General features: G+C 33.3%; 1 protein-coding gene across 3 annotated transcripts in view; it reads right to left on the bottom strand.

The window, feature by feature from the left end:
• The window catches only part of PSMD14 (proteasome 26S subunit, non-ATPase 14), a 133289-nt gene that overhangs the window by 13123 nt on the left and 94372 nt on the right, over positions 1-25794 (bottom strand). For all 3 annotated transcript variants that reach the window (XM_079923938.1, XM_079923939.1, XM_079923937.1), the window contains 4 exons: positions 24702-24852; positions 10790-10897; positions 4048-4122; positions 741-866 (listed from right to left, as the gene is read on the bottom strand). In XM_079923938.1, coding sequence (XP_079780064.1) covers positions 741-866; positions 4048-4122; positions 10790-10897; positions 24702-24852 — 460 coding nt within the window. The remainder of the gene's footprint in view (positions 1-740; positions 867-4047; positions 4123-10789; positions 10898-24701; positions 24853-25794) is intronic.

Raw genomic sequence — 25794 nt, 5'->3', positions numbered from 1 at the left:
AAACAAAATGTTATCATGGCCACATATACTTTAGCATACAATAAATATTTTCAGGAGATTGTGAAAAATGTAACTTTTTTACATCCTCAATATGAAGTGGTCTCTCTTTGCTACTCTTTACATCATCCTGTTTATTGTCTTCACAGCACTAATTACAATGTATTATGTTGTGTTTATTTGTTTACTTTCTGTTTCCCCTACCAGAAAATAAATTCCATGAGGATAGGTCTTATTTTTTTACCATATCCCCAGCACCTGGCACATAGCAGGTTTTCAATAAATACGTATTAAATGAAAAACAGAGAAGTTCATAAAATAAGTTATATGTTATCAAGTATTAAATGCTGTTGTTGTTCACATCTCCTTGTTCCTCCTTCCCTTCCAAGAAAAAGTCCTCTGAATAATGAAGAGATTTCAATTGTAAAGCTATTTACAACAGGGGTTGGCAAACTATAAGCCATGGGTCAAATCTAGCCAACTGCTTGTTTTAGTAAATAATGTTTTACTAGGACATAGCCTCACTCATCCCTTTACGTAGTGTCTGTGGCTACTTTTACACTGTAACAGCAGGGTTGAGTAGTTGCAACAGACTGGATGGCTTATAAAGCCTAAAATATTTACTATCTGGTCTACAAAATAGGCCATTCTACTCTTAACTATTTATATTTATACAATGCCTGATATCTAATCATATATATTCTAAAGATTATAAGAAATAAATGTTGAAAGTAAGTTTTTACCTTATTGTAATTTTTGGCTAATTCCAACATCTCTTTTACCACTGATTCATTGTGTTTACAGTGTTCACTGTAGTCCTGAAGTGTCAAACCTTCCATCCAACTCTTCTTATGCAAATTTAACAACATCTAAAAAATATAAAGAAAAATTAATTATTTTCCTGTATTGAGAAAATTTCCTTTATTTGTCTTGAGAAACAACTTTACAAACAACTTTTGGAATTAGTGAATTTAAGTTTAATTTTATTAATTTAAATAAACTCTAATAAGTATCCTTCTAAATTTATATTAATAAAATCTAAGGAATACTCCAACTCATGGCCTTTGCATTTGCTGTCCCTTTGCCTCAAAGGCTATTTTTCTTATCTTTCTATGGCTTACACTTCTCACTTCCTTAGATATAGCTGCCATTCCTCACCACTATATAATAAAGCCACCCCATACCATCTAAACATCTTTCTTTCCTTAACTTGCTTTATTATTTTTATAACACTATAAACAGCTGAAATTTTTGTTTTCTTGTTTAGTGCATTTCTCTCCCATTAAAGAGAAATCAAGGCAAGGACTCTGCTCTGTTTATTTCAAGATTACCAAGGTCTAGATTCTAGAATCTAGATCATAATCTAATCATAGCAAATACTAAATAAGCATATGTTGAATGAATGAAACTACTATGTTACACACAGGATTTCTAATAGTTTATATAGCCCTGCTCTCAAATGCCGAGATAAGGAGGTAAATGCCTCCATTTACTGAATGACTGTGTCAATCTTTCTGAGTCCCTGTTTACATATCTATGAACTGAAGGCTTGTATTAGATAATCTTTAAATTTTCTTCAAATTCTAATATTCCATCTATAATTTAAAATTTTTGAACTTCTTTATACCAGAATGAAAAGTCGTAAAACTGGGAAGGAAATCACAGATCCATCCACTTTGCAATCACATCAGCAAACTGGGATCAGACCCTATTAGTAGTGATCATGGAACTAAACACTTTAGTTCATTATTTCTCAAACTGGACTCCTAATTCTGAATACGTATTCTTCGAAGTTCGTAAGTTTTCAAGTTCAGAGTCTTAAGACAGTTTTTCTTAAAAGTCCTACTCTATAATGTCCTTCAGTTGAGGATAATCATTGAATAAGAAGAGTTTTCTAAACAATTGATAAAATTATGCAATGTGAAAAAAAAAACGGTACCTACAGAATGACTATTGTTCTTTTGCTATGAGAACCAGTATACTTTAAGTAAGATCCACAAGCTATGAGGATCTAAAGACATAGTCGGAAGTGTATGAGTTTAGTTTAGAACAATTATTTGTTTAGAGGTTTGCAGCTAAAAGTGGTACAAAGTTTTCCTTATGCTGGAGAATAAGCTGCATGTCAAAATCACCTATGAGAATTTTCAAGACACAAAAGATCCGTATTCCTCCATGCCCCTCCTAGGGCCCATGGAAGCAAGAGTAGTTTGGAAAAAAACTGGAAAATTCCTGCACATGTAACCCGAATTTCTTGGATTGCTTCCCATCTTCGCCAGTGACAGTGTTTTAGAAAATACATCCTCAAGAAATTTTGGTGCAGCTGCAACTACCTATGCTATAAAACTACCTATAATTAAGTGTTGAGAATTGGATTTTTCTACACTTCAGAAGCAAACAAAGAAAGTTCCCACAGAGCAGGAGAATAATTCTACCATGCCTGGACAAAGATTGGATTGGGCCCCTCAGGTAACACTTGGAGTTAAGTATACAGGTTGGTGAGATAAGAGTAAAGGCAGGGCTTTGAGTATCAAGAAAGCACCTGAACTGAGCTATACTAGGAACATAAACAAAATATTAATTAATTTATGTAAGTATTTATATGTGTGTTTTTTATACCAAGGATGGTGGCTAAGTTTATGGGGTACCATAAAGGAAAAAAAGAAAAAGAAAATTTGATGTAATTAGATGGATATTTCCAAATAGCTGGGTGTCAGACTGATAAAATATTTATATATCTGAATGAATTTTTCAGTTTATGTCTGAGTGGTACCCTTTTATCCCACAGCCTGTACCTATTCTACATAAAATTAAAATAAGTGTTGAAAATGTACTTCAAGCTATCAACTAAATCTACCACAGGTGATATGAACTTTGGGACAAAAGCAAGCAGAAGGAAGAACTATGGCTCTGTGTCTCCCCTCAGGTCAAGGAAGAACTGGTCCCCTGCAGCCCCTCACTCAAAGTCATGCTCAAGCACCTAGGACCTTTGAGTGAGTTTACTGGTGGCTTTGAACTTTTAAAACAATTGTTTATCAAACTTCAGAAAATCTTATACAGCACATTCTGCCCACAATATATAAATAAGACCGAAAAGGGAGATGATCTGGTTGAAAGAGGGAGTAGTATGGAGAGCCCTCTAACTCCACTCCCATACACCATCACTAGAATCCCTTCTAGGGTGACTTTGTGGGGAACACTTTCAACTAGTAAGAAAGGTCTTGTTTACTACTGATTACTTATGTTTGGACTTCAGCGTGCATGTAGAAATCAAAACTTAGGGGCTGTCAACAGTACTCATGTTCTTTCAAATTTTTTAAGTCTTTCTCAGAGAGAAATACAAGAAGCTTATTTGGAGGATGACTAATTGTAATAATAAAGAAAAAAAGCAGTTCAGATTGTAATTTCAAAAAGCAGTAGGCAGACTTAAATATTTCCAATTAGTTGAGAGAAAAACTGTTCTTGAGGTAATCCTAAAACAGTAGAAACTAAAGAATGCTAATCTACCAAGACGCTAGGTAATTTTTAAAGTCATCAAATTTGATTACTATAAAAAGGTATAAAAATTTAGATCTAAATATCTGAAAACCCTTAAAATGCATTTCCCTTTTGACTCACCTTTAGTTTATCCTAAGTAACCATGGTACTTTTTTAAAAAGCACTACACAATTACAATCTAATTTATTCCTTTCAAATCTGGAAAGCTATTTATTTAGCAATTTAGTAACAAAAGGCCATTTTATTGGAGAAGATAAATTAATCAGAAAAATCGCAGAACTAGAAGAAAGATTTTTATAATTCATCATAAAACCAATCTGGAATGTTTGTTTCCTACTTCCTCTCCTGTTTTAGCGCCTACCAATAAGGTAAAATGTCTCTCAATTTGTCCAATAAAATATTCCTTTATTTTATGCTACAGTTCATCAGGAATGAAAAAATATTTGAACGCATCAATGAAAGAGGTCAACAATTTAAATTCAAATATACCAGGTAATAGTTTAAATTGTTTGAAATAGATTTTTTTCCGCCTCTAAGATAAAAATTTAAGCTTACCTTCTGTTCCAGTTCATTTTTCCGATAGTTAATAGTAATGGAGTAATAATGTCTGTTTAGTCCATGAATTAACGCCTATATAGATAAATGATTAGAAGGACAAATTAGTATTTTTCATCTAATAAAATAAATACAACTGTTTGAAACTGTTGACATATCCTGTAGACAATACCTTTACCATCTTCTAAAAATAGCTTTTTATCCTAAGTAAATATTAAACTTTTTCTCTCAGCTACGAGTTTAGAAGTGAGGTTTAGAGGTACAGGGCACACATTCTTTAAAACATGACATAGAGCCGCACAAATTCAACAGTTTTAGTAGCCTTGCTCAGAGTCAGAGATATGATTTGACCTCATCATAATCTAACCTATAATTATTCATAATTTATAAATAATACATAATTTATTAAGTCTGATTTTATGATTATCTACATAGGGGGATCTTTCTTATTTCAAAAGAAAAGCCTAAAGAGACATAATAATATAATTATTCCTTCACCCACAACATTAATCTGGAGTTTCCATTTTTCTTAATTCAGTTCTAACATATTAAAAATAACTGTGTCTGGGCTTCCCCAGTGGCGCAGTGGTTGAGGGTCCGCCTGCCGATGCAGGGGACACGGGTTTGTGCCCTGGTCTGGGAGGATCCCACATGCCGCAGAGCGGCTGGGCCCGTGGGCCATGGCCGCTGAGCCTGCGCATCCGGAGCCTGTGCTCCGCAACCGGAGAGGCCACAACAGTGAGAGGTCTGCATACCGCAAAAAAAAAATAAAATAAAAAAATAACTGTGTCTGCATATGTCTCCAAATTAACGAAATGGAGTTTGTTTTTTAGTGGGTCCAGTCTCAGGCAACCTCACTAAGCAGAAATTTTTCCACTGTACTTGATCACCAAGACAAACACTCAAATCATCATAAAAACTGAAGCTAATGGCATGGCTTTATTAAGAAACAATAATCCTGCATGTGCTGTAATCCATTCACAGCTGCACAAATGTCTAACTCTAGCTACATAGGTTCAAATGAGGTCCAAAACAGTTTCTGTGGACCCCTCTGTCAGCCTTCTAAGACATTAAAGTACAGAAATACACCCTGGACATATCTTCAAGTACAAAAACAAAAAGGGCTTTGGGGTTAACTCTCAGGAATCTAAAGATAAAGCTAACTAAAACAACCACCACACTAATAACTGGATTTTTACAATGTAGTCTTAAGGTGTTGAGGTAGAAGAAGGGGTGGAAAGGAAACATTTGATGAGCACCTGCACCTGCTTTACACAATAAGTCTTCTAATCTTCACAACAACCCAGTAAGGTAGGCTGGTTCCATTTGTATTTTGACAGATGAGGAAATAAGACACAAATCTCAATTTGTCCTAGTTTATACCTAATAAAATGCAAAGCTGGGATTTGAACCCAAGTTTTTCTGACTCCAAAGCCCATGTTTTTTTCTATCATACTATGCTACAATGTATCTTAGGAAATTCTTAAATTAAGTGTTTGTACTTCAGGGATCAGAATGAAAACAAAGCATAGTCTTATTTTTAAACTTTGCTAGCAAAAATCGCCCTACCAAATACTAACCCGTTTTAGGTATGTACTATAACAATCCATTCCTTTTAGTTTAGTTTTGTTTTTGGTTTTTTTTGTGTGGTACACGGGCCTCTCACTGCTGTTGCCTCTCCTGTTGCGGAGCACAGGCCCCACGGCCATGGCTCACGGGCCTAGCTGCTCCGCGGCATGTGGGATCTTCCCGGATTGGGGAACGAACCCGTGTCCCCTGCATCGGCAGGCGGACTCTCAACCACTGCGCCACCAGGGAAGCCCAACAATCCATTCTTATATTCCTAACATCTGCTATAATAAAATGGTTGCTATATGAAATTAAAGTACTAGGAGTATCTATTAAATCCTTATTCATTTCAATAATAATCAGGAATAGTGAATTCAATTTCAGTGCCTAGATATGCTGTACTGTGTGAATCAAAAAGTGGAGCTAATCAGTGCCTCCCTTAATCTGTACTCACCTTTATGCAAATTAGGAAGTGCATCCTCTGGGTGGAAGAATTAGAAAAAGGTGCCCAGTGCTCCAAGCAAACTCAGCCTGGCTGGAGAGCAAAGTTTAGGCTAGATTTCAGGTGCCAACTGCCCTCTCATCCAATCACCTTTATGCAGTGCTTCAACTATATAATTCTATATAGTGGCCATAAAGCTAATAACAGGTATGGCCAAGAGATACAGAAGTCAGACAAATGGGCACACAGATAGGTCCACATTTTGGAGATTAACTGTACTGCTGAAATATACAGTTTGGAACTTGAAGGCACTACCTACTTGATTTTCAATTACATTATTTAGATGGAAGTAGTACAACTAACAGGCAGCATGAAAGATTAGCAGGGACAATAATAAGACAAATATAAATTTAAATCAAATGATATCCTCAAGCCATTTCCCAATTTCACTTACTCACTTGCTGTGTGCCCCCAAGTACATTCATCCCAAATCACAGGTAAACTGGCCATGTACAGTCCTCCTTCCATATAAACCCAAAGGCACAGGCTCTTTTATTTAGCTCAGTGAAAAACAAATTCTCTCAAATTCCCCATTCTAGTTGACATTGAATTACAAGTTGTGACAGCATACACCAAATATAAGATTAGCTTTACCAAGGGGGAGACTAGCCTTTTGACAGGGTCAAATTGCAAATTAAACATAACATACTAGCAAATGCCATAGTATGTCAGGCAGACAAAGAAGTTACATAATCAGGAAATTTCTCAAAACATCAATACTTAACTTTTAAATTTACACCTAACAAACATATGATGAATTTAGGAAAATTTAGGCAATTCTTCATTAAAACAGGATATTGTCCTGAAGCTCATTCATTAATTATTTGAAATCTGCAACAGTTTCTCATAGAAGCACTGTTAAAAAGCATGGTTCTATTCTATAGTGTTTATATTGTGGGCTAAATAATATTTCAGTGACTGACCTGGAAAGCTAGCCACCTTTTAGAGCACTGTTTCTGGGACAATACTTTTTGGAATTACTAACAGGACTTAGCTTATTTGCTTCTTGGATATCCTGACCCTTGTTTTCTTTGCTCAAAGGCTGCCAACCTTTCAAAGTAGGAAGTTCTTCCTAGGTTGGTACTATCAGTCTAAGATGCTATTTATTCTAGACAAAGAGTGGCTTGGAGGAGGAACTAGACAAAGCAGAGTTTTGAGATCCCACTGATTAACTTCCAGGTTATTTCTATGTTTCTTTAAGCTAATCTTTAGAGTAGAGCTTTATAATTTTGTTGGTATGACAAATTCAAAGAAAAGCACACAAATAATCATTACGGTGAAATAATACTTCACTGGCATTGTCCAGACTACTGAGAAGAGGTTAGAAGTTATAACTCCATTTGCTCACTGCTGTGGAAAAGCAGGCATATTATAAAATACACAGTTTATGAACTATGTAATAACCTATTTATAGGTTCTTGATAGGTTAAAAAAGTTTCATGCTCTTAAAAAAGGCATATTTACTTAGATCTAAAGATATATGTTTGCCTTAAATTATTTTACATTGATAAACTGAAAATGTGGTACTAAATATAATCCAGTAAATCATACTTTAAAATGAATCTTTCTTTATATAAATATAATAGCTCTGGAAAGAAACAAAACATGTGCTTTGTTCCCTTTAGGGTGGAGAACTGGGTCACAAATGGCAAAAGAAGACAAGAATTTTTGCTAAATACCTTTTCATACCCTTTGAATTTTGAGCTGTATATATACATTATCTATGCCAAAATTAATGAATTAATGAAACTTCCAAATATAGTATAAAAGAATGAGGAGCTCTGGTTATGTACTAGTTCCTACAGTAACTCAGTGGATAAGCTAGGCAAATCACAAACTTGCTGGGCCTCAGTTTCCTCACCTACAAAATCATCACAATGGTTCCTTCTAGTACAACTATTTTATAGCTGTTTAACAACTACCGAAAACAATGTTTTTCAAATAGTTTAACTGTGTTAGACAATGCAGTTGTACTCAGGGCTACACTTAGAGGTTCATAACCCTAGTATAATGCATCTATGCATCAACAGCTACTAAATTTCCATTCAGCTGACAACCTGTCTTCATATACACTGGGGCCCTTAAGCATCTGAAATGTTGTTGAACAATTTTTAGTGGAATAGTTTTACATTTTTAGTTACTAAAATAAATGCTTGCTAACTCTCAATTCTATACATTTGACAATAATGGTCAAATGTTCCAAGAACAAAATAATACAAAGTCACATATATTAATAGAAAAGTCTACAGTACAGGCATTATACTCTTCCCTCTCTATCAGGATTATTAATGACCTCTCATTTAAAACATGAAAGTTCACATAAACGTTGTCTATTAGCTTTGTCTTGTGGCAGATACTTCAATATTGCTATTAGTGCTTTAAAAATAACATTTTCTAAAAGCAATATATGTTTCATTGTAGAAAGTTTAAGAAATATAGAGAAGGAAAAACAAGAAAAAAAATTCAATAACCCTACAACCTAAAGGTAATCAATACTAATATCATATTGTAAATATATAGGCACAGTTTATAAAATATATATTTTCAAAAAGGAGAACTTGCATATGTGATTTTATAATCTTTTTCTTAACATATTTTGAACTTTCCTCAATATATTAAATAGTAGTCTACAGTATAACCCTAATATTCCCCCCCCTACTTTAAGTATGATAGTAAAAAAAAATCAGTGTTAGAAAAGCATTAGTAACCACCCACATGAGTGCTGATGGTACCTGTTAGGTTCCTATTCCTACCAGTAATAAGCTGGTTTAGGAATAAGATCCCTCTAAATACAAACTAACTTTCCTTCAAAATAAAAGGCACGGCCTTTCTGAAAGGCTTCTGATCCCTGAGGTAAAGATTCTGCTAACACATCTTAAAACTCTATTATGAATATCACCATTCACTTCCAGTTCTTCTGGGATGCTTTCTTTCTAGCTTGTCTTAGAAAACTAAGAAATTGTTTTAAGGTGTGCCTTTGTTCCGTCACTTTTTGGCTTGATCCCATTTGAGTGTTTCAGTATTGGAATTGTCTCAAAACTGTAAAGCACCCAGATAGATGTTTTCCTGATGGACGCTATAAAAACTGTGAAATAAATATATATACATTTTAATTGGAAGCCAAAACAAACTAAAATGAAATGGAAAACAATGACGCTGTAGCTGTTATATACACAGGTCCTTTTAACTTTGGTTTGGAACCTGCTTCATAAGGTTCACCTTAAATTACAGACTATAAGGTAAAAATACAAACTGGACTGATGTAGAAAGAAACAGATTTTAATTATTTAATTAACTCAAATTTTAAGGTTAAAAACCAGTGTTTAAATTTAAAAGATGAAATCTGCAACAGGTGGCTGTTGACTTGCAATTAGTAAAAACTTCTGGCAGAAACACACCATGCAGTAATCACAATGATCTTAGACTGTGAGATGCTACTTAACAAAAAAAATAATATTTGCAAAAAAATAATGAAGCAGTATGATGCTATGGGGGTTATAAGAAAGGTCATTATCACAGGCTAAACAGGTCCAATAATATATTCTCTTGGAACATGCAAGTATGGGCTTGTCTGTACCCAATCAAAAACACTAGTAGCTTATTTCATCGTACTCACTATACTTTGCAGTTTTCCCTGGCTTCTAAGTAATTTTTTCAAAAGGAACACACCTCAATCCTTTGAAAGAACTTTTTCACTTTGATGAAGATTTCAGATGAGTGACTGCTGAAAAAGTAAGCATCTAAAAGTATAAAGTTATCAAAGTATAACCAAGCTTAGTTTAACTGTCAAAGCCACAACTCCCCAGAGACAATCATATGACAGAGCAAGGTTTCAGAAGGGGAGCAGCAATAGCTACTATAATGTCTCTGTCCTATGTGTTCTATTTAACCAAACACGGTATTTCTGTCCTTTTAATTAATCTTCAGAGAAGCAATTAACTATATAGACACAGGTTGTGGTGCATTTAAAAACACATTTAAAATAATTTTTGCAGACAATAAAGATCTGTGTAAAAACAATGAAGCATGTGGATGATACAAAGAAAACATTAATCACTCAGGAGGATATTAAGTGTCTGAATAACTGTAATAATGGTGGTTGACATCACTAGAAAGAACAAGATATAAACTCTAATCAAAAGAAATATGTAGTTGTGTTTTATATGATTTGTTTTAAAAGTAGGGATTAAGGCAAAAAAAGAAAAAAGAAAAAGGTAAAAATATTTAAGTACTATTTAGGAACTGCTTCTGGGGACCTCTTAAAGTATACAATAATTTACCATTATTTACTACTATAAGAAATGTCTACTAACCAAACCAATAATGATACCATGATACCTAACGCACTCCACCTAAAACCCCTATCAGTCCTTTACTACAGTGTTAACCGTGCAAAGCTGTAAGGTACTCTCAAGATTAAGGCTCTACTATGCCCCCCAAAAGGGTGTCCTCAAACTATGTTAGGAAAGTTTAAAGACTTCACTGAAAGCAGACTCATATGTGAGCAAATCTAACTTTTGCAACACTATTTCCATAATCTCCTTTTAAAGCACAAGAAAAATTAATTGCAAAACAAATTAAAATGCTAAGTACTGGATCTTAAAATGGTCATTTCTAACAGGCTTTTAAAATGTAAAACAGTTTTAACACATTATCAAATACAGGTATTACCTGGATAGATGGCTTGTTTAGGTGACCCAGATTTGAGGTTGTTTGTCTTGGTTCATGTCCTAAGACCATCATATTAGCATTGATCAATCTGAAGGCATCAATAACAACCTGTAAAAACAAGGTGTCAGGTCATCTCTTTTTTAAAAAGCAAGTGATGGTGCCAAGCAACACTGGACAAGGCATGATCAACTTGCATCTGTTTCTGGCCTATTTCCAGAAAATCATTTAATTATAATATTAATAAAAAAGAACCTCCTGCTGACTGCACCATCAGCACACCACCCTCTATCTTGTAATGTAAGGTGACACCAATTATTGCAATTTTCATGAAGCAGTAAAGGAAAATATTAACTTTGCATCTTTATTATTGAAATACGTCATTACTAAACTTACACCAAACAGCCTTCATTGGTGCGCATATGTCTGTCACCTAAATTTTACCTAATCAAAATGAATGACAAAGAGAAACTAAAACTGAAAGTGAGCACAAGCTAAGGGACCACATCTAAAGCCCAGCCCTGTCACATCAATTATACTACCACAGTACTTGAAATGACAACAAAATTACAACCAGCAAGGCACTTGCTCCACGTATTCTCTTCTAGTCAGATACCTTTTACTTCTTGTGACTATAAAAGACTTTGTACCTTGTCTGATGGCCTTAAATGTCCAAGCCACTGTCAAGAATACGAGGCACAATACAAGAAAACCAAGGTCATCCGTGCTTTAAGCCAGGAACATGGTATAGAATGATACAGCCCTAAGTTCATAGTAAAGAAATAACAATAGGTATCCTCTTTTTCCTAGGTGTACTCAATATTTCTGTAGAGAAACACTTCAAATTCTTACATGATACAAATCATCTTTTAGCTCATATATTAAGAGATTGAACAAGAACCACATACTATCCGAATGCTTTTCTCTGTTCATTATCATGGATTTGAAAGAACTTGTTAAAGCTTTTAAATGTTGTTAAGTTTTATGTAAAGAACTGGGGATCTTAAGACAGATGCCTCTTCCAGGGAATGTAAATCAATTACCTAGAGAATAAACTCAATACATTCTTCACATAAAAATATCTTAAAGCAGGGTAATACAGTTATTTCTAGATTTGCCTTTAAAAGTGCTAAACAACTGAGATTTATCAATGTTTTAAAATCTATTGTCTACTAGACTGTTTCTCATTTGTATAATTATAGTTTGAGGATACTAAGGGATTAAAAAAAATTTATTTCCAAAATAAACCAACTGGAATCTAATCAAGTCTGAAAAATCTGTAGTAAGTATTACTAAATGCTATATGCTAAAGAATAAGATTTAAAGAAAGAAAGAAAGGAAAAATCACCCTTTCTAAAAAGCTGCCATGAAGGGTCAACGGTACTAATGAATACAAACTTACACCAAAGCACTATGACAAGTGACTCAATCTAAGGCCTCCATCTACTCCGGCAATTCCCCCCGCCGCCGCCCCAAAACTTTGAATTTTGCTTTTATTTCTAACAGTTTGAATTTCCCCAAAGATTCCTCTTGCCTTAAAATAAAACCAAGTATCCCCAGAACATGCATGATTTAATAGTTTGTGAAAACTTTTTTCTTTTTATACAGTAACTATAATCCAGACTTAACTTTCACAATTATGTATAAATAAATATGGCCTAGGTTTATACCTCTTGCTTATACTTAAACTTTTTTCTAATCATTTTCATAAAGTAATAAGTACTACTATCAAACATGCTTTAATCAGATATTATCATAAATAATTTCAAACAACTGTTTAAAAACATATAGAAGTAAAATTTTCTACTAAAAAGCACATAAAAATAAGATAAAATGTAGGCTAAAGAAGGGAAAAGAGACCATTTTGATAGACAGATGTACAACTTAAATAAATACAAAATTAAGAATTGCTTCCCTAACCAATAGCAGTAAATATTTAAGAGCAAAGCATCATTTTGGTCCAGTTGTTTTTAGAATACTTGGATTCCATTTAAAGATTTCTGTATCATTTGTAGAAAAAGAACACTTCTACAAAACTATGAAAATTCCACAATATATCACAAAATATCTTTTTTATACTGAATGCTTCCAAACTAGAACAGGAGACCAGCTATTTTACACAAGAAAAAAATCTCTGTAATATTTCTCTGGAATATTATAAACAGGTGTGAAACTTCATAAAAGGGAAATAAAAATACCATCTAAAGAGATATCATGATCAATTAAAAACAGTCTGAAATTTAGAAATTTTAATTCTATTTAAAATTAAGAGAAAAATTCAAGAATTTAATATACTGTTCAACTAGTAAATGATGGCCTAAATGAAATGAAATGTTTAGAATGACGATTTCTGAGTAGCAATATGAAAGCCAATAGAAAATGAACACTTTACACCAAGATTAAAGGAATTTGCTGCCATCACTATAGCAACTGTCTTAAGGAAACTAACATGTTCAACAACCTGCAGACCAAAATTAGATTTAGTACACAATAAAAATATAAATATGGCAATACAGTCTACATTTTAATTTCTATACGATTTTATAATTGCTTTTTGTGCTGTGAGAATAAGTGGGTTTCTCCTTTAGAGCAACCTATCAAAATAGACTCCTTAATGTCCAGTGCACTAATGAGCAATGGGTGGAGAAGGTGTTAATTATGCCATAGTAAGATTCAAGAAAAAGCCTTGGTGAGCACTTGGAGGTGTGTATAGGCTGATGGCGTTTCTCCATGTTTATGTATTTACAGCACGATGCAACAGAATGACAGCAAAGTGGTCACTCCATGGATGAGAACAGAAATCTTAGGTACAATAGACTGAACAAAGAACCCCCAAGGATTAATTAAGTTATGGGAGTGGGGCAGGGGAAAAATTCATTTTTGGGGGCTATATGAATTTTCTAAATGGTTTGTTTTAAAGTATATATACATTAAACCAGTTCAGCTTATGTCTTATAAGGTTATAAATCCAAAAAGTAATTTAGCCAAAAAACTTTGCACAAAAACTACCCCTTAATATGTACTAACAAAAACTTCCAAGCTAAAGTATGACAAACATTTTCAGGAATATGAAGCTAGACTTTTATAATTCCTTTCCATGCTGCAGTCCTACGCACCACATTGAATCTCCATTCACCGGTCTGACCATTTAATTTTTTCTGGTACAAGTGCCTTGAGACTTTTCAGAGGTCACTGCAACAGTAGACAGCTTATAACAAAACCATTAGCAGTTTGGCTAGCTTAGGGAAACCTCTTACTTTCCTTTTTTGTTTATTATCACTGCATGAATCTGCAGCATATGATAGTTTATAATTTCTCAGGCTTGTTAAATTCATGTTAAAGGTCTGTTTTCTTGTTGAATAAATTTTGTTCATATAATGCTGCCTATTTCATACACTCAGTCTTTAATAGCACCTTTGGTCTATGCGCAACTCACAGATCAAAACAGAGGACTAAAATAGGGGTTGATGATGCTATTTACATGTGTGATTCCTGCTGTCTTCTTGTTAGTAGCTTTAATATAATAGAAGACCTTGTCTGTTTTGTAATTAACACATCTTTACTGGAGAGATATTTGGAAGTGATTGCTGTGAATATACTGGTTAGTAAAATAAACACAATCACACACCACTTTCTGTTATCAGACAAATTTGTGAATTGTACACATTATACCCCAGATCAACAAACTGTGATATAACAGCCAAGTAGAAGACACATATTTATATAACCCTTTATTTTTCTGAAAATATGTATTCACTCTGACCTTGCAAATATAATTAGCTTGTGGGATGTGCAGATTTCAGTACCATGGTTGCTTTACTAATTGCAATTCTTGGAAATAGATACTAAATATTTGGAAGCTGCCAATACAAAATAAAAACTGCATCTTTTTTGTACATCTGTCTTAGCTTATAAAAGCAAAATAGTTTTAAAAACAATACTGTGTTCCACATTTATTCCAAGCACACCCAAGGGTCAAAGACCTATCATTTCATTTTAACAACGAATCTGGTTTAGGACACAAAACTGTAATTATTTTCAAATTCAGTTTAATCCATAATTTTTTGGCTTCTTTCATGAGTATGGTACAGTTTATCCAATATGCTATTTATTTTTAAATTCATGTTTTCATATCAACTGCTAGGTCACTGAAAGACTAGACTAAATTTCTAAAGCACCAATGTATGGTTCCCAATTTTTACATTCAAAGGAGACTAATTTTTAAGTAAAGCTTGTAAAATTAATTTAATTCAAAGGTATTTGAAAGAAAAATACACAAGCACTTCTGGCAGTAGATACTGTACTTCATAATTTATCTCCCTCCCCACCCCCCTCTCCTTTTTTGTTTAACAGTAGCTGCCTTTGGCATTCCCAGCTGCCCTTATATTGAAGTCAATGACTATGGGAAGTGTTTATATAAAATGAGCTGGAAGAAAAAAAGCTTGAAAAAAAAAATTCAGACCTCAAAATCAATGTCAAACATCAAGAAAAGAAAAGAGTTACAATTCAGTGACCAGTTAGGTTACATATTTAAACACATATAAACCCACCACCATAAATAAGTCTCTAAATGACTATAAAAATGCTAGGTGTGGAAATCAAATACCCTTTATCACCCAGAAATGACCTGTTATCAACTGCTTAGGTTGTTTCTAGATTCTTTAAAAATTAAGGGTGCATGTGACCTGGGAAGTACTGCTGGGGTTTGTGACCAGTTCGTTACTTCTGCTGCCGTGCACTGCCAGGCATCTATAAGAGAAAAACATCTTATGTCTCTTGTAAGCCCACGGCATAAAAAATTCAAAGAAATCTTACTTTTTATGCCATTTCCAATGAAAAGCACTAAGAACTAAAACTGACTCATGCCAAATGCATATCACTGAATTGCTGTGATTTCTTAGTCTCAACTTTGCAACATGGAAATTATTTATAAAATGTCAATTTTAGCTCTGGAAAAGAAATTCCTATGTGTATGTACATTTTCTTTCTTCATCCTTGGAGAATTGCTTATTGTAGCTAGAGATCTGTAGTACAACTTCAATATATTGGGAGAAAAGGGGATGGAGTATAACTAGCATAACGTACTTTTTTTGACAAGTGAAGACATGCATCAAAATGCAAACAGTAAAGCCACCGTTTTGGATATATATACTTTAATAAAAACAAATCGATCTCTAAAAACTAGTATGGTGAAAGGTAATTAAACATTTTTAGATTCATGAAACTTTCTAAAAAGAATATAGTTATGTCATAAAATAAATTTAGCAAAATTTTTACAGTGTATGCATGTACTCAGTATGGTATAGGTATTTAAATGCTTAAGACACTCTGCAGTCAGAAGCCTGCCTAAGTTAGAATTCTGGTTCTAACACTTGCTAGTTATTGAGCTAAGATAACTGTTATTTAACTTCTCAATGTCTCCATTTGCTCATGAATGACACCATTTAATGATAAGATTAAATGAAATAATATGTGTGTACCTACCACTATAGTTCTCAGTGTTTTTAACTATGGTGCTCATGGACTTGCCTAGCTCAGATCTCCTTTCAATAGAACCTACTGTAGAGAGCATAGCTGACTCACAAACTCCAGATGGTACACTTTTGGATCCTCTGGGGGTTCACCCCAGGTCAAACCTCCCTTGGGCTACTCCCAGCCAATGTCTGAGCACAGCAGGGGTACTACAAACCTAGCCATTCCTGCCAAATAAGGGCTTCTTCTAAAGGACAACTGTCTCAAGGACTCCCCAACAGCCTGGCTGAAACTTTCTTAGGAACATGCTGCAGTCTGACGCTCTTCCTACCCAATCCTACTTTCTCTTTCTCCTTCCACACGGTCAGACAGATTGAATCCCATTTTGGCGTTTGCTTCTTGTAGCACTCAACCTGACCAGTAAACTAAGCAGAATACTGCTACTGCAATACAATGTTAAAGTTAGAAAAAAGCCACCCTCAAAATCAAATCAGAATTATAAATTTGGTATCCACAGACATTTGGCATATGAAAATACCAACAGGAAATTAGGGAGAGACGTTTAAAGACATATTTCCCTAGGAAAATTCCTAAATAAAATAAAGAAAAAATGTAACAGCTATACTGAATATTATCTCTTTAAAAAAATGACAATATGCCTAGAATTTTGATACTCCTCTATGATAGGTATTTCTAGAATTATAGGTGATGAATAAACAGTGAACTTAAAAACTGAACTCTTCAGGGACTATTAATGAGCTACAAGATACTAGCATCTCTGGGTCACTGGTCAGATAACCAACTCAGAGTACCAATCCTATCTGGTGGCTACTCTGTCAAGCCAACATAAAATGAGCAAGTGACTTCAGATTCCCCTCTAGTAGACAAATGAAAGCAACACAATTGGTATGCTTATTGACAGTCCCACATAAAGTAAAGGAATAAAAGGCTCTAGAGATTAAGGGCGAGGGCTCACCCATGTTAGAAAGGCAGTAAGGAGGGGATAAGGGAAATAAAAGACTTAACATACATTTCTTGTGCTTTAACATCACCTTCAAAGAAAAATACAAATATATCCTTCAGACTGCCATCTCTCAAAAAATATAGTCCTTTTTGTAGGAAAAATATGCAAAGGTCAATTACTTTGCTATGTTATCACTTTTACATATTTTTATTGGGCTTGTTAAAATATCATATAGAAATTATATTGTCTAATACTTAACAATCAAGAGGTAGGTATTAATATTCTCAATTTATGGATAAGGAAACTGAGGTTCCGAGGACTTGAATACATTAAATGAGATGACAACCAGGTAAGTGATACCACTATCATTTGTACATACACAGCATGCCAAAGCCAGTACTCTTCATCACCAAGCTATTTGATGTAACAGTTATCCTAACACAAATGCAAGAAAAGATCACTCTTAGATTCAGTTACTTCGCTGCAAGGTTTGTGTCTTATTCACCACTGAATATCCATTCCCCAGCAGAGTACCTGGGGCACCTAATATGGTGCAGAATAAATATCTATTAAAATGAAAAGCTCCAAGAAAGCATTTTTGGTTACGTTTTTTGGGGGGTTTTTTGGGCCACACTGCGCTGCATATGGGATCTTAGTTCCCTGACCAGGGATCTAACCCACACCCCCTGCAGTGGAAGCACGGAGTCTTAACCTCTAGGCAGCCAGTGAAGTCCCTTTGGTTACCATTTTATATAAAGTTTTACCACGGAATGCCCCCACAAATTCATTATCTATAAAAATCTAATCACTAGCTTTACAAAATATATACTTCCCATTTCCTTACCACCGCTCAGTTTTGAATTCATGAAACACTCAAACATCACAAAGCACTGACTTGTGTTTAATTAGGAATAAAAACTGTATACAGAAAAGCTATTTGGCATGTAAAAAGTGGCAGTGGGCATCTACTGAAAAGCTTACTACTAGTCTAAGAATAATTACTGATCATTAGAATAATAATCAACTATGACTTAGAAGAAAATTCACCACCATAATCAATTTCTACCCTCTTCAGGAAATTAGTGATAACAACAGACTAAATCCGCCAAAACTAAGTCCCAGGCCCAGAAACATCCTCACAATTAACAAGGGTTAATGTCAAATCATTTGAATATGATCTTAAACAATTAATATACATGGGCTACGCAAAGGCCTTTTATACAAAGTCATAGTTTCCATTTTCCGGTACAACACTGGCATTAAGGACAGGGAGTAGATCTTACTCTCCTGTGTGTCCACTGTATGCCTGGCACACAGTAATGATCAATAAATGTCTGTTGAATGAATGACCAGGGATCGTAAGATTGGGGAAAGAAAAGCATTCAAGAGGCAAAAGAGTCAATAAATAATATTCTTATAGATAATGGGACATTGTTTTAAAGGTTTTCCTATATCTTTACAGAAACAGCTGAATTCAAACTAATTTGAAGCAGATGTCTATCACTCAAATGCATAGCAATTACTAAACAATAATAAATTAGCTCAGAAATTATATTACTAATACAGAAGCTCTAAATTAAAAGAACAAAACTAAGAACTGTTAGTTCTATATCAGATTTATGCTTCTTAGAATTTTAAACATAAAATTGCTTTAAAATTCTTAGCTGACAATTTCTGATTTATCAGCTAAATTAATGTTATAATTTAAGACTATTAAGTCTATCAGGAATAGTACATGCACATTAGCACCTAAAATATTTTCTTAGACATCCTCACAGATTGTCTAAGAGTGTTATAAAACTTCAAATTGATACTAGGAGTAAAAAACAGGACACAAACAAAAGATAATATAGTAACTAACCTTGTTCCAAGAGTTGGATGAGTATGCTCACAGAGCTATATTAGGAATGGAAATAGAATTTTTATGTGTCCTATTTTCTATTTTTCTCTTTCAGTCTGAAAAACTAGGCAAAGGAAAGGTATGTGTATATATACAATTTGAGATAAGAATTATTCAGCCCTAATTAACCTTTATGGGATACTGATCAACAGAAAATCTTATGAATGACAGCTATTCTAAATATCTTTCACTACCTTTGGAAGACAAATGACATGATAAACTTGAACTCTAACTCTGATTACACAAGGCTCGGATTCATCAAGGTTAATGTCTATGAACAAACTGGCTCACTGACCTTGTCAATCTCATGTTTCACTCATTTAATAAGTGATCACCGCTAATGTATACAAATTACTTAACCTCACAAAATTAGTTGCAGTTTTCTTATATGCTAAAAGTCTGAATTGGTAACAGCTAGCTGACCACTGAAACATTCATTCCTGATTTTACCTTATATACATTTATTTTAAAAAAACTACTTTTTGCAGACACTGCATCAATTCCAAGATATGGAAACATTTCTCCCTTAAAAGAAGCTCCAATCTTGTGAGAGAGACAACATACAGACAGGTGAATGAAACACAAAATGGTTTTAATCACATCAATCATTTCAAAGGCCAGAATTTTAAAGTAATATATTCATTTTCTTTTTCATCAGCATGCCCCAGAGAAATATGTTGGAAAAACAGTAAGTGCTCAATAAAAAAATCAGCTGAATCAGAAGAGTGTTCCTAAATTAGTCTGAACATACAAAATATAAACGGGAAAGTTTTCATTTCTTTTGTAATTATTACCTTCATCTTCCTAAAGTGAGCAAGTTAGTAATTAATTTATAGACTTGTTCTTAACAACATTTTCAGAAATGCTCACGTTCTATTTTTTTAAATATGCTAGTTGTTTTTCCTGTTAAGTATCAATTATTTTAATCTTCAGAATAATAAAGTGATATTTATTGCACACCTTCTATATGCATGTGCACTGTAATGATTACATATATCACTTTATAATATTCATAATATAATACTATGAGATAGTTACTAAAATCCCTGTTTAATAGATGAGAAAGCTCAAGATTAGGTAAGTTGCTCAAGGTCATGCTATAAAGAAGAGATAAAAATTGGATTCTAATACAGGCCTGATCCCAAAGCCTGTGCTCTTTACTTTATGCCCAGCCTTTATGGTATATAATTTTTAATAGCAATAAGAAAATGCTAAAACAAAACTATTAGTGGAGTAGTTTAAAATTGTCACCATCTTAAAACTTTCGAATACAAAATTTCTTGGATAAGTAAAATATTTTCCCCCTTACCTTGAAAAAGACATGACCTTCTAGATATCTGAAAATAAAAGGTAAGCTCCTATAACATACATTCCCTAATTCTTTCCTCCTATATTTTGTAGTTACTCTTCAGAGCCCTACCTTTTCTGTAAAACGCTGATTAAAAGACAACAATAACAGAGTGATGTCCTTAAAATTCAGTCCAAACTTCATTTACTTTATGCAGTCTACACTGATTTCTGCCTACTTTTAATCTGCATTTACTATGTTTGCTATACAAGTACTATTTTATTGCATATTGACACATAAAAGGTTCTAAATAAGTATTTGTTGAATCATTTGTCACTAGCAACCAATTTAATACTTAGTTACAGAAACAAAGCAGTACCAGTATAATTTGTATTATATCAGTATGCAGTGTAGGATTACCAGCACATAACTAGCAGAATGTTATCTGGCTCACTAGTGACACTAAATGTATATGACTTATCTTCTCAAAAAGACTAAGACCATTTTTTATTTAATTTGTATCCCCATTAGCATACAGGCATATCAGCTGCACTTAAGAAATACCTGATGATGAGTTGATCTGAAACTAAACACCACATTTTCAGAAGCCCATTGAGTATTTCCAATCAAAGTAAATAAAAAATCTTCAAGAAAGTCCAGCCAGTGTGAAGATTTATTTGAGATAAAGGGGTTTTAGCGATTGTATTTTCAAAATAGAGAACAGACACAAAGATTGTTTGGAGTTAGCAGGTAACATGTGAACATTTTACTGACAGGAATCCTGACAAGAAAATTAGTTCTCAAAAGTAGTCATGGTTGTAGGCTAGTTTTATGACTTTGCACAAAGTGACTGTTCTTTTTGCCTTAATGAAGAAGTATAGTCATATTACAAGTTGAATTTACTTCTAAATTTGTTGCTGGATTAAGTCCAGCTGTAGGTTGAATATACAAGATAACAAAACATTAAGCAAGAGGTTGCCACCATACCACTTGAGAACTGAAGTTTAAAATATTTTAATATGTGTTTTCTTTACAAGTAAACTAAAACAGAATCTTAAAAACTATTTCACTGGTAAGTTTTGAGTGGAGCTCGCTGGTAATTTCTATAAGCTTACACTCCATTTAAATTACAAATGTTATTATCATTGATTTTTCGCCTGTATCATTTTTAAACATTTCCAAGATTATGTGATATACAGAGTGATATGGATTCTTTATCATATAGTACATTTTATTTTTTATGTTGGTCTCAATGTTTGGTCCTAGGGATGTCACAAAAGCTGACAGACATGAGTCTGTCTAAACTGTTTTTAATTAATAGAAAAATACTATATGAGAAAATCAATTAATATATAATACCTACTAAAAATAGTACACAGAACTCTCGAGAACTCTGAGAAACTGCAGCTCCTTCCTCTTGACTTATGTTGAAGGGAATGATATCTAAACACGTAAATTAAGAGAAGGCCCTGCAATAACTATGGTACTCATTTTCCATTCCTGAGTTATTCTAATTACATTGTTCATAACTGTCTAATATTAAAGAGCCAGTAAACAGCTTGAGTTCTGAAATTTTATAGACCTAGATTTGTATCCTTGTTCTGCTGCTTAATACACAATAGTATGATTTTGGGCAAAGTAATCTTTTGACCCTAAATTTTTATACCCTTTCATTGACAAATGGAATAATAGAACCTATTTTCAGAATTATCAAAAAGAATAAATGAGACAAGTTCAAATGATTATTGCCGTAATACCTGGCACATAGCAATAATTCCATAAAGATAAAGTCAAGTCACTATAAAAGGAAATCAACCAGTTTGAATCAATTGAGATTACAAAGAAAGAATCCATTTTTACCTAATCACTCAAAAAAACAGAGATAATACTGGGACTTACAAAAATGAAAATACAAAAATATACAGGAAAGAGGTATTAAAAGAACAGACACCCACTTAAATCCTTTATATATAGTCATTTAACTCTTGATCTAATCATTGCCTTGCTAAATATTTTGACAGCTTTGATAAATCATGTGCAGGGAAGGGGAAGGGAGAGTCCTATGTTATTCTTCATTTTCTTGTAAGTTTATATTCTTAAGTATAATGATTTAACTAGAACACTCTGGCCATGGACTTACTAACATCTAATTTAATTCAGTTTTGAGACACTGAGAGAACTATAAATTATAACCAAACTCAGACACCTTATAAATGAAGTTACATTATTGACAAAAAAATGGATCCTTATTTGAGGTGATATAATTGTATGAATCTCGTTAGGTACAACAAGTGATGCGAATCATCAGTGATAGATGCTTATACTAAATTTTTTCCAAATAATTTTTTTCATGACATATAAAACTAGACAGCAATACATGTAATTTCCTAAAGTAATTTTTGATATATATTTTTAAATACTACACTTTACCACATGACAACAGAGTCATGTGATACAAGTATATTTTTTAATGAAATGCATTCTTTGAATCATGGTTAATTAGAAACAAACAATGCAAACTCCACAGTTATATAATACCTAAACTAGGTTTGGAAACTAAAACTGCCATTTAAAATATTATAAACAAGATAACCAAAACACATATTCATTTATTTACATTCTATTTTGAAAATGCTTTCTTTCACTGTATTTAAGTTTATATTTTCCTTTTCAAAGCAGCCACCATCACATGAGTTAAGTATCCTAAAAATCACACTGAAACTACAAAACAGAATTCTAATTATGTTTAAAACTAAGCTTCAATTATTAGTAGTATATATTGTGGCATGGGAATTTAATCAGATAATTCTATTATATTTCTAAAATAATAATTATTACTTAAATGAGTTACTTATGGGTTACTTTTTTATAAGGTATCTTAATTATCAGAGAATTAAACTTAAATATTATACTGTACTTTAATTCATAAAACTAACAAATGTCAAAGATTTTCAACTCCTTTTATCTATATCAGTTAAATAACAATACACTTAGTAAAAAAGAAAGTAAATAAATTGAAGTATAGTTATATAGCAAGCCTCAGAAGTTATCCATTCAGAACTGCCTAGTATTATCAGTTTCTATTATTATTGTTTTTGTGGCTAGTTTCTACCTCTAAAAAGATAAATCACATCTAATAGGATCATGATTTAGAAAAGACCTCAATTTTTATTCATCACAATTATATAATGTCAGAAAGTGTTCAAATTCATGACAGATAAAAACTCCATGTTTAAACAGCCATATTTAGTTTGTCTGAGCTGGTGAGCAGATGTAAATGTAATCTGCAATACTATCAAACTCCAGGTCTGATAAGCTAATATTTATTTTTAAGTGCTCCAAAAATTATTTGTAAAAGCTTCATAAAAAGGATTCCATAAATGTATTGTGATTGTATTTTAGCAATTATTCTACACTACAATGGACGTACATGCTCAAACAAGACACCTCAGCAGTATTTTAAAGCAGTAACCACCTAGCCAATTTCTGTATGTTCTGTAGTTTTTCTAATCCACTCTCCCTGTGGTTGAGCAAAATCGAATTGCCTCTCACATTTGCAGACAGCTCTGTGAAGGTGATAATAGAGCTGCTCCCTGCTGTCATGAGGCAGGAAATAGGAAAATGGCATATGGGGCTAGAAAGAAAGAAAGAAAAAAAAAAAAAAGAAAGAAAAAAAGAAAAAAAAGAAGGAAAAAAGAACTAAACATGAACAAAAGATTTCAACAAAGAACAACTATAACCCAATATGCTTTGCAAGTTAATCTCTTTTCAGAATCATTTAGCATATCTAATCATTCATCTGTGTCCTCACTCCAAAAATGCAAACGGTTGATACCAAATGTTTGGGTCAAGTTTTCACTGTCTAAAATATTTGGAACCTACAACTGCAGAATATGTCCTGCACAATGTCTGCAAACAGAGCTCTTTAGATTTTTTAAATGTGCCAATCCCAAATTCACCATTTTAAAATAAAAGAAGGTACAGCAATGTTTATTAAAATATTTATAAAATGTGTATAGAAGGCTTTCAGTATGATTAACATTCTTAAATCTATGAAATAAAAATTAAAGATAAACATTTATAATTAGACTAATTAAAGTAGAAACAAATCTCTAAATAGGTAAATTGCTAATGATAATACCAAGACACATTTATTAACTGGTACAGTTTTTTGTTTGGTTGGTACTTTTGTGTAATTAAGAATCATGCTTTAAACAAAATAGATTTTTATGTGATGTATCTGTAAATAGAATGTGGCAGGAGATGCTAATAAAGATAGAATCCACTCTACCTTTCCTTTTACACTCTGAATGGGATCCACAACCACTGCCACAGCTCTTTCCGACAAGGCTTCAAAGCTCTGCTGAGTGTTGATATCCACACCAGAAAGCCAACAACCAAAGCCAGGGTGACTGTGATACCAACCAACAACCATCTCAGGCCTGAAACAAAGAGGGCATTCAGCCGTTCAGAACAGAATAAGTAATACATTTATGATAGAAAAGAAACAACAAACTAACAGGGTATAAATTAAGAAGACATGAAAAACACACAGGTGTGAAAAAGCACCATTAGAAACACTGAAATCATACACCATATTATCCAGAAAACATGGAAATGAAAAAGTGTGACAAAGGAGTGCTATCATTAAGAGATGCACATTAGCAGTGGTAGATAAGGCTTTCAGTTTTTCACCTTGTTACCACACTTTCTCAGAGCCAGTTTTTACCCTTTCAGCATTCAAGTAAATATCTACTCTTTAACTCCTTAGCTCTGGGAGTTGGATTTTCCAGGCAGAGTACATTTTTAACAATGGACACCAGGATCCACTGTTGTGAAAGGATTAAATATCAATTAAACCAGCAGTAGAACTAGGAACTCAGTCAAAAACCAATTTGCACTGTTCTGCTCAGCTGCTGAGCCTTTTGCTAACATTAATTTTGAAGTTTTTTCCACAGTAGAAGAATTTGAGCAAGAGAATGACAACTATTGAGAGATTTAATCTGGGGTAAAAAACTTGAACAATATTTGGATTGTACTTTCCCTGTCTTTAAAACTCAATATGACTACAAATATAATTAAATATTCAGAATTTTATTTAGCTGCAACTCTCAAATTTTGGAACATACAAGCTCTTTCAATTATAAGTGACTAGAGAGTAACTCCATATGCTAAACGGTGGGAAGCTACAGTCCAAATTTACTATGTAACAGTTGAGAATTTTAACATGAGGCAGTTTCCTAACTGGCAAATTTCTATGATTCTAGAGGAAAGAGATACTAGATAGGTGGTGCAGAGCACTGACAGTGATACTTTTACATTAATTACGTGGCTTTTTTTCCCTAAGAATGATATTCACAAACATGTAAAATTCTGAGATACAT

Source organism: Stenella coeruleoalba (assembly GCF_951394435.1).
Source record: "Stenella coeruleoalba genome assembly, chromosome: 6".
In the NCBI taxonomy this organism is placed as follows: domain Eukaryota; kingdom Metazoa; phylum Chordata; class Mammalia; order Artiodactyla; family Delphinidae; genus Stenella; species Stenella coeruleoalba.
This window is presented reverse-complemented; position numbering and strand designations above follow the sequence as displayed.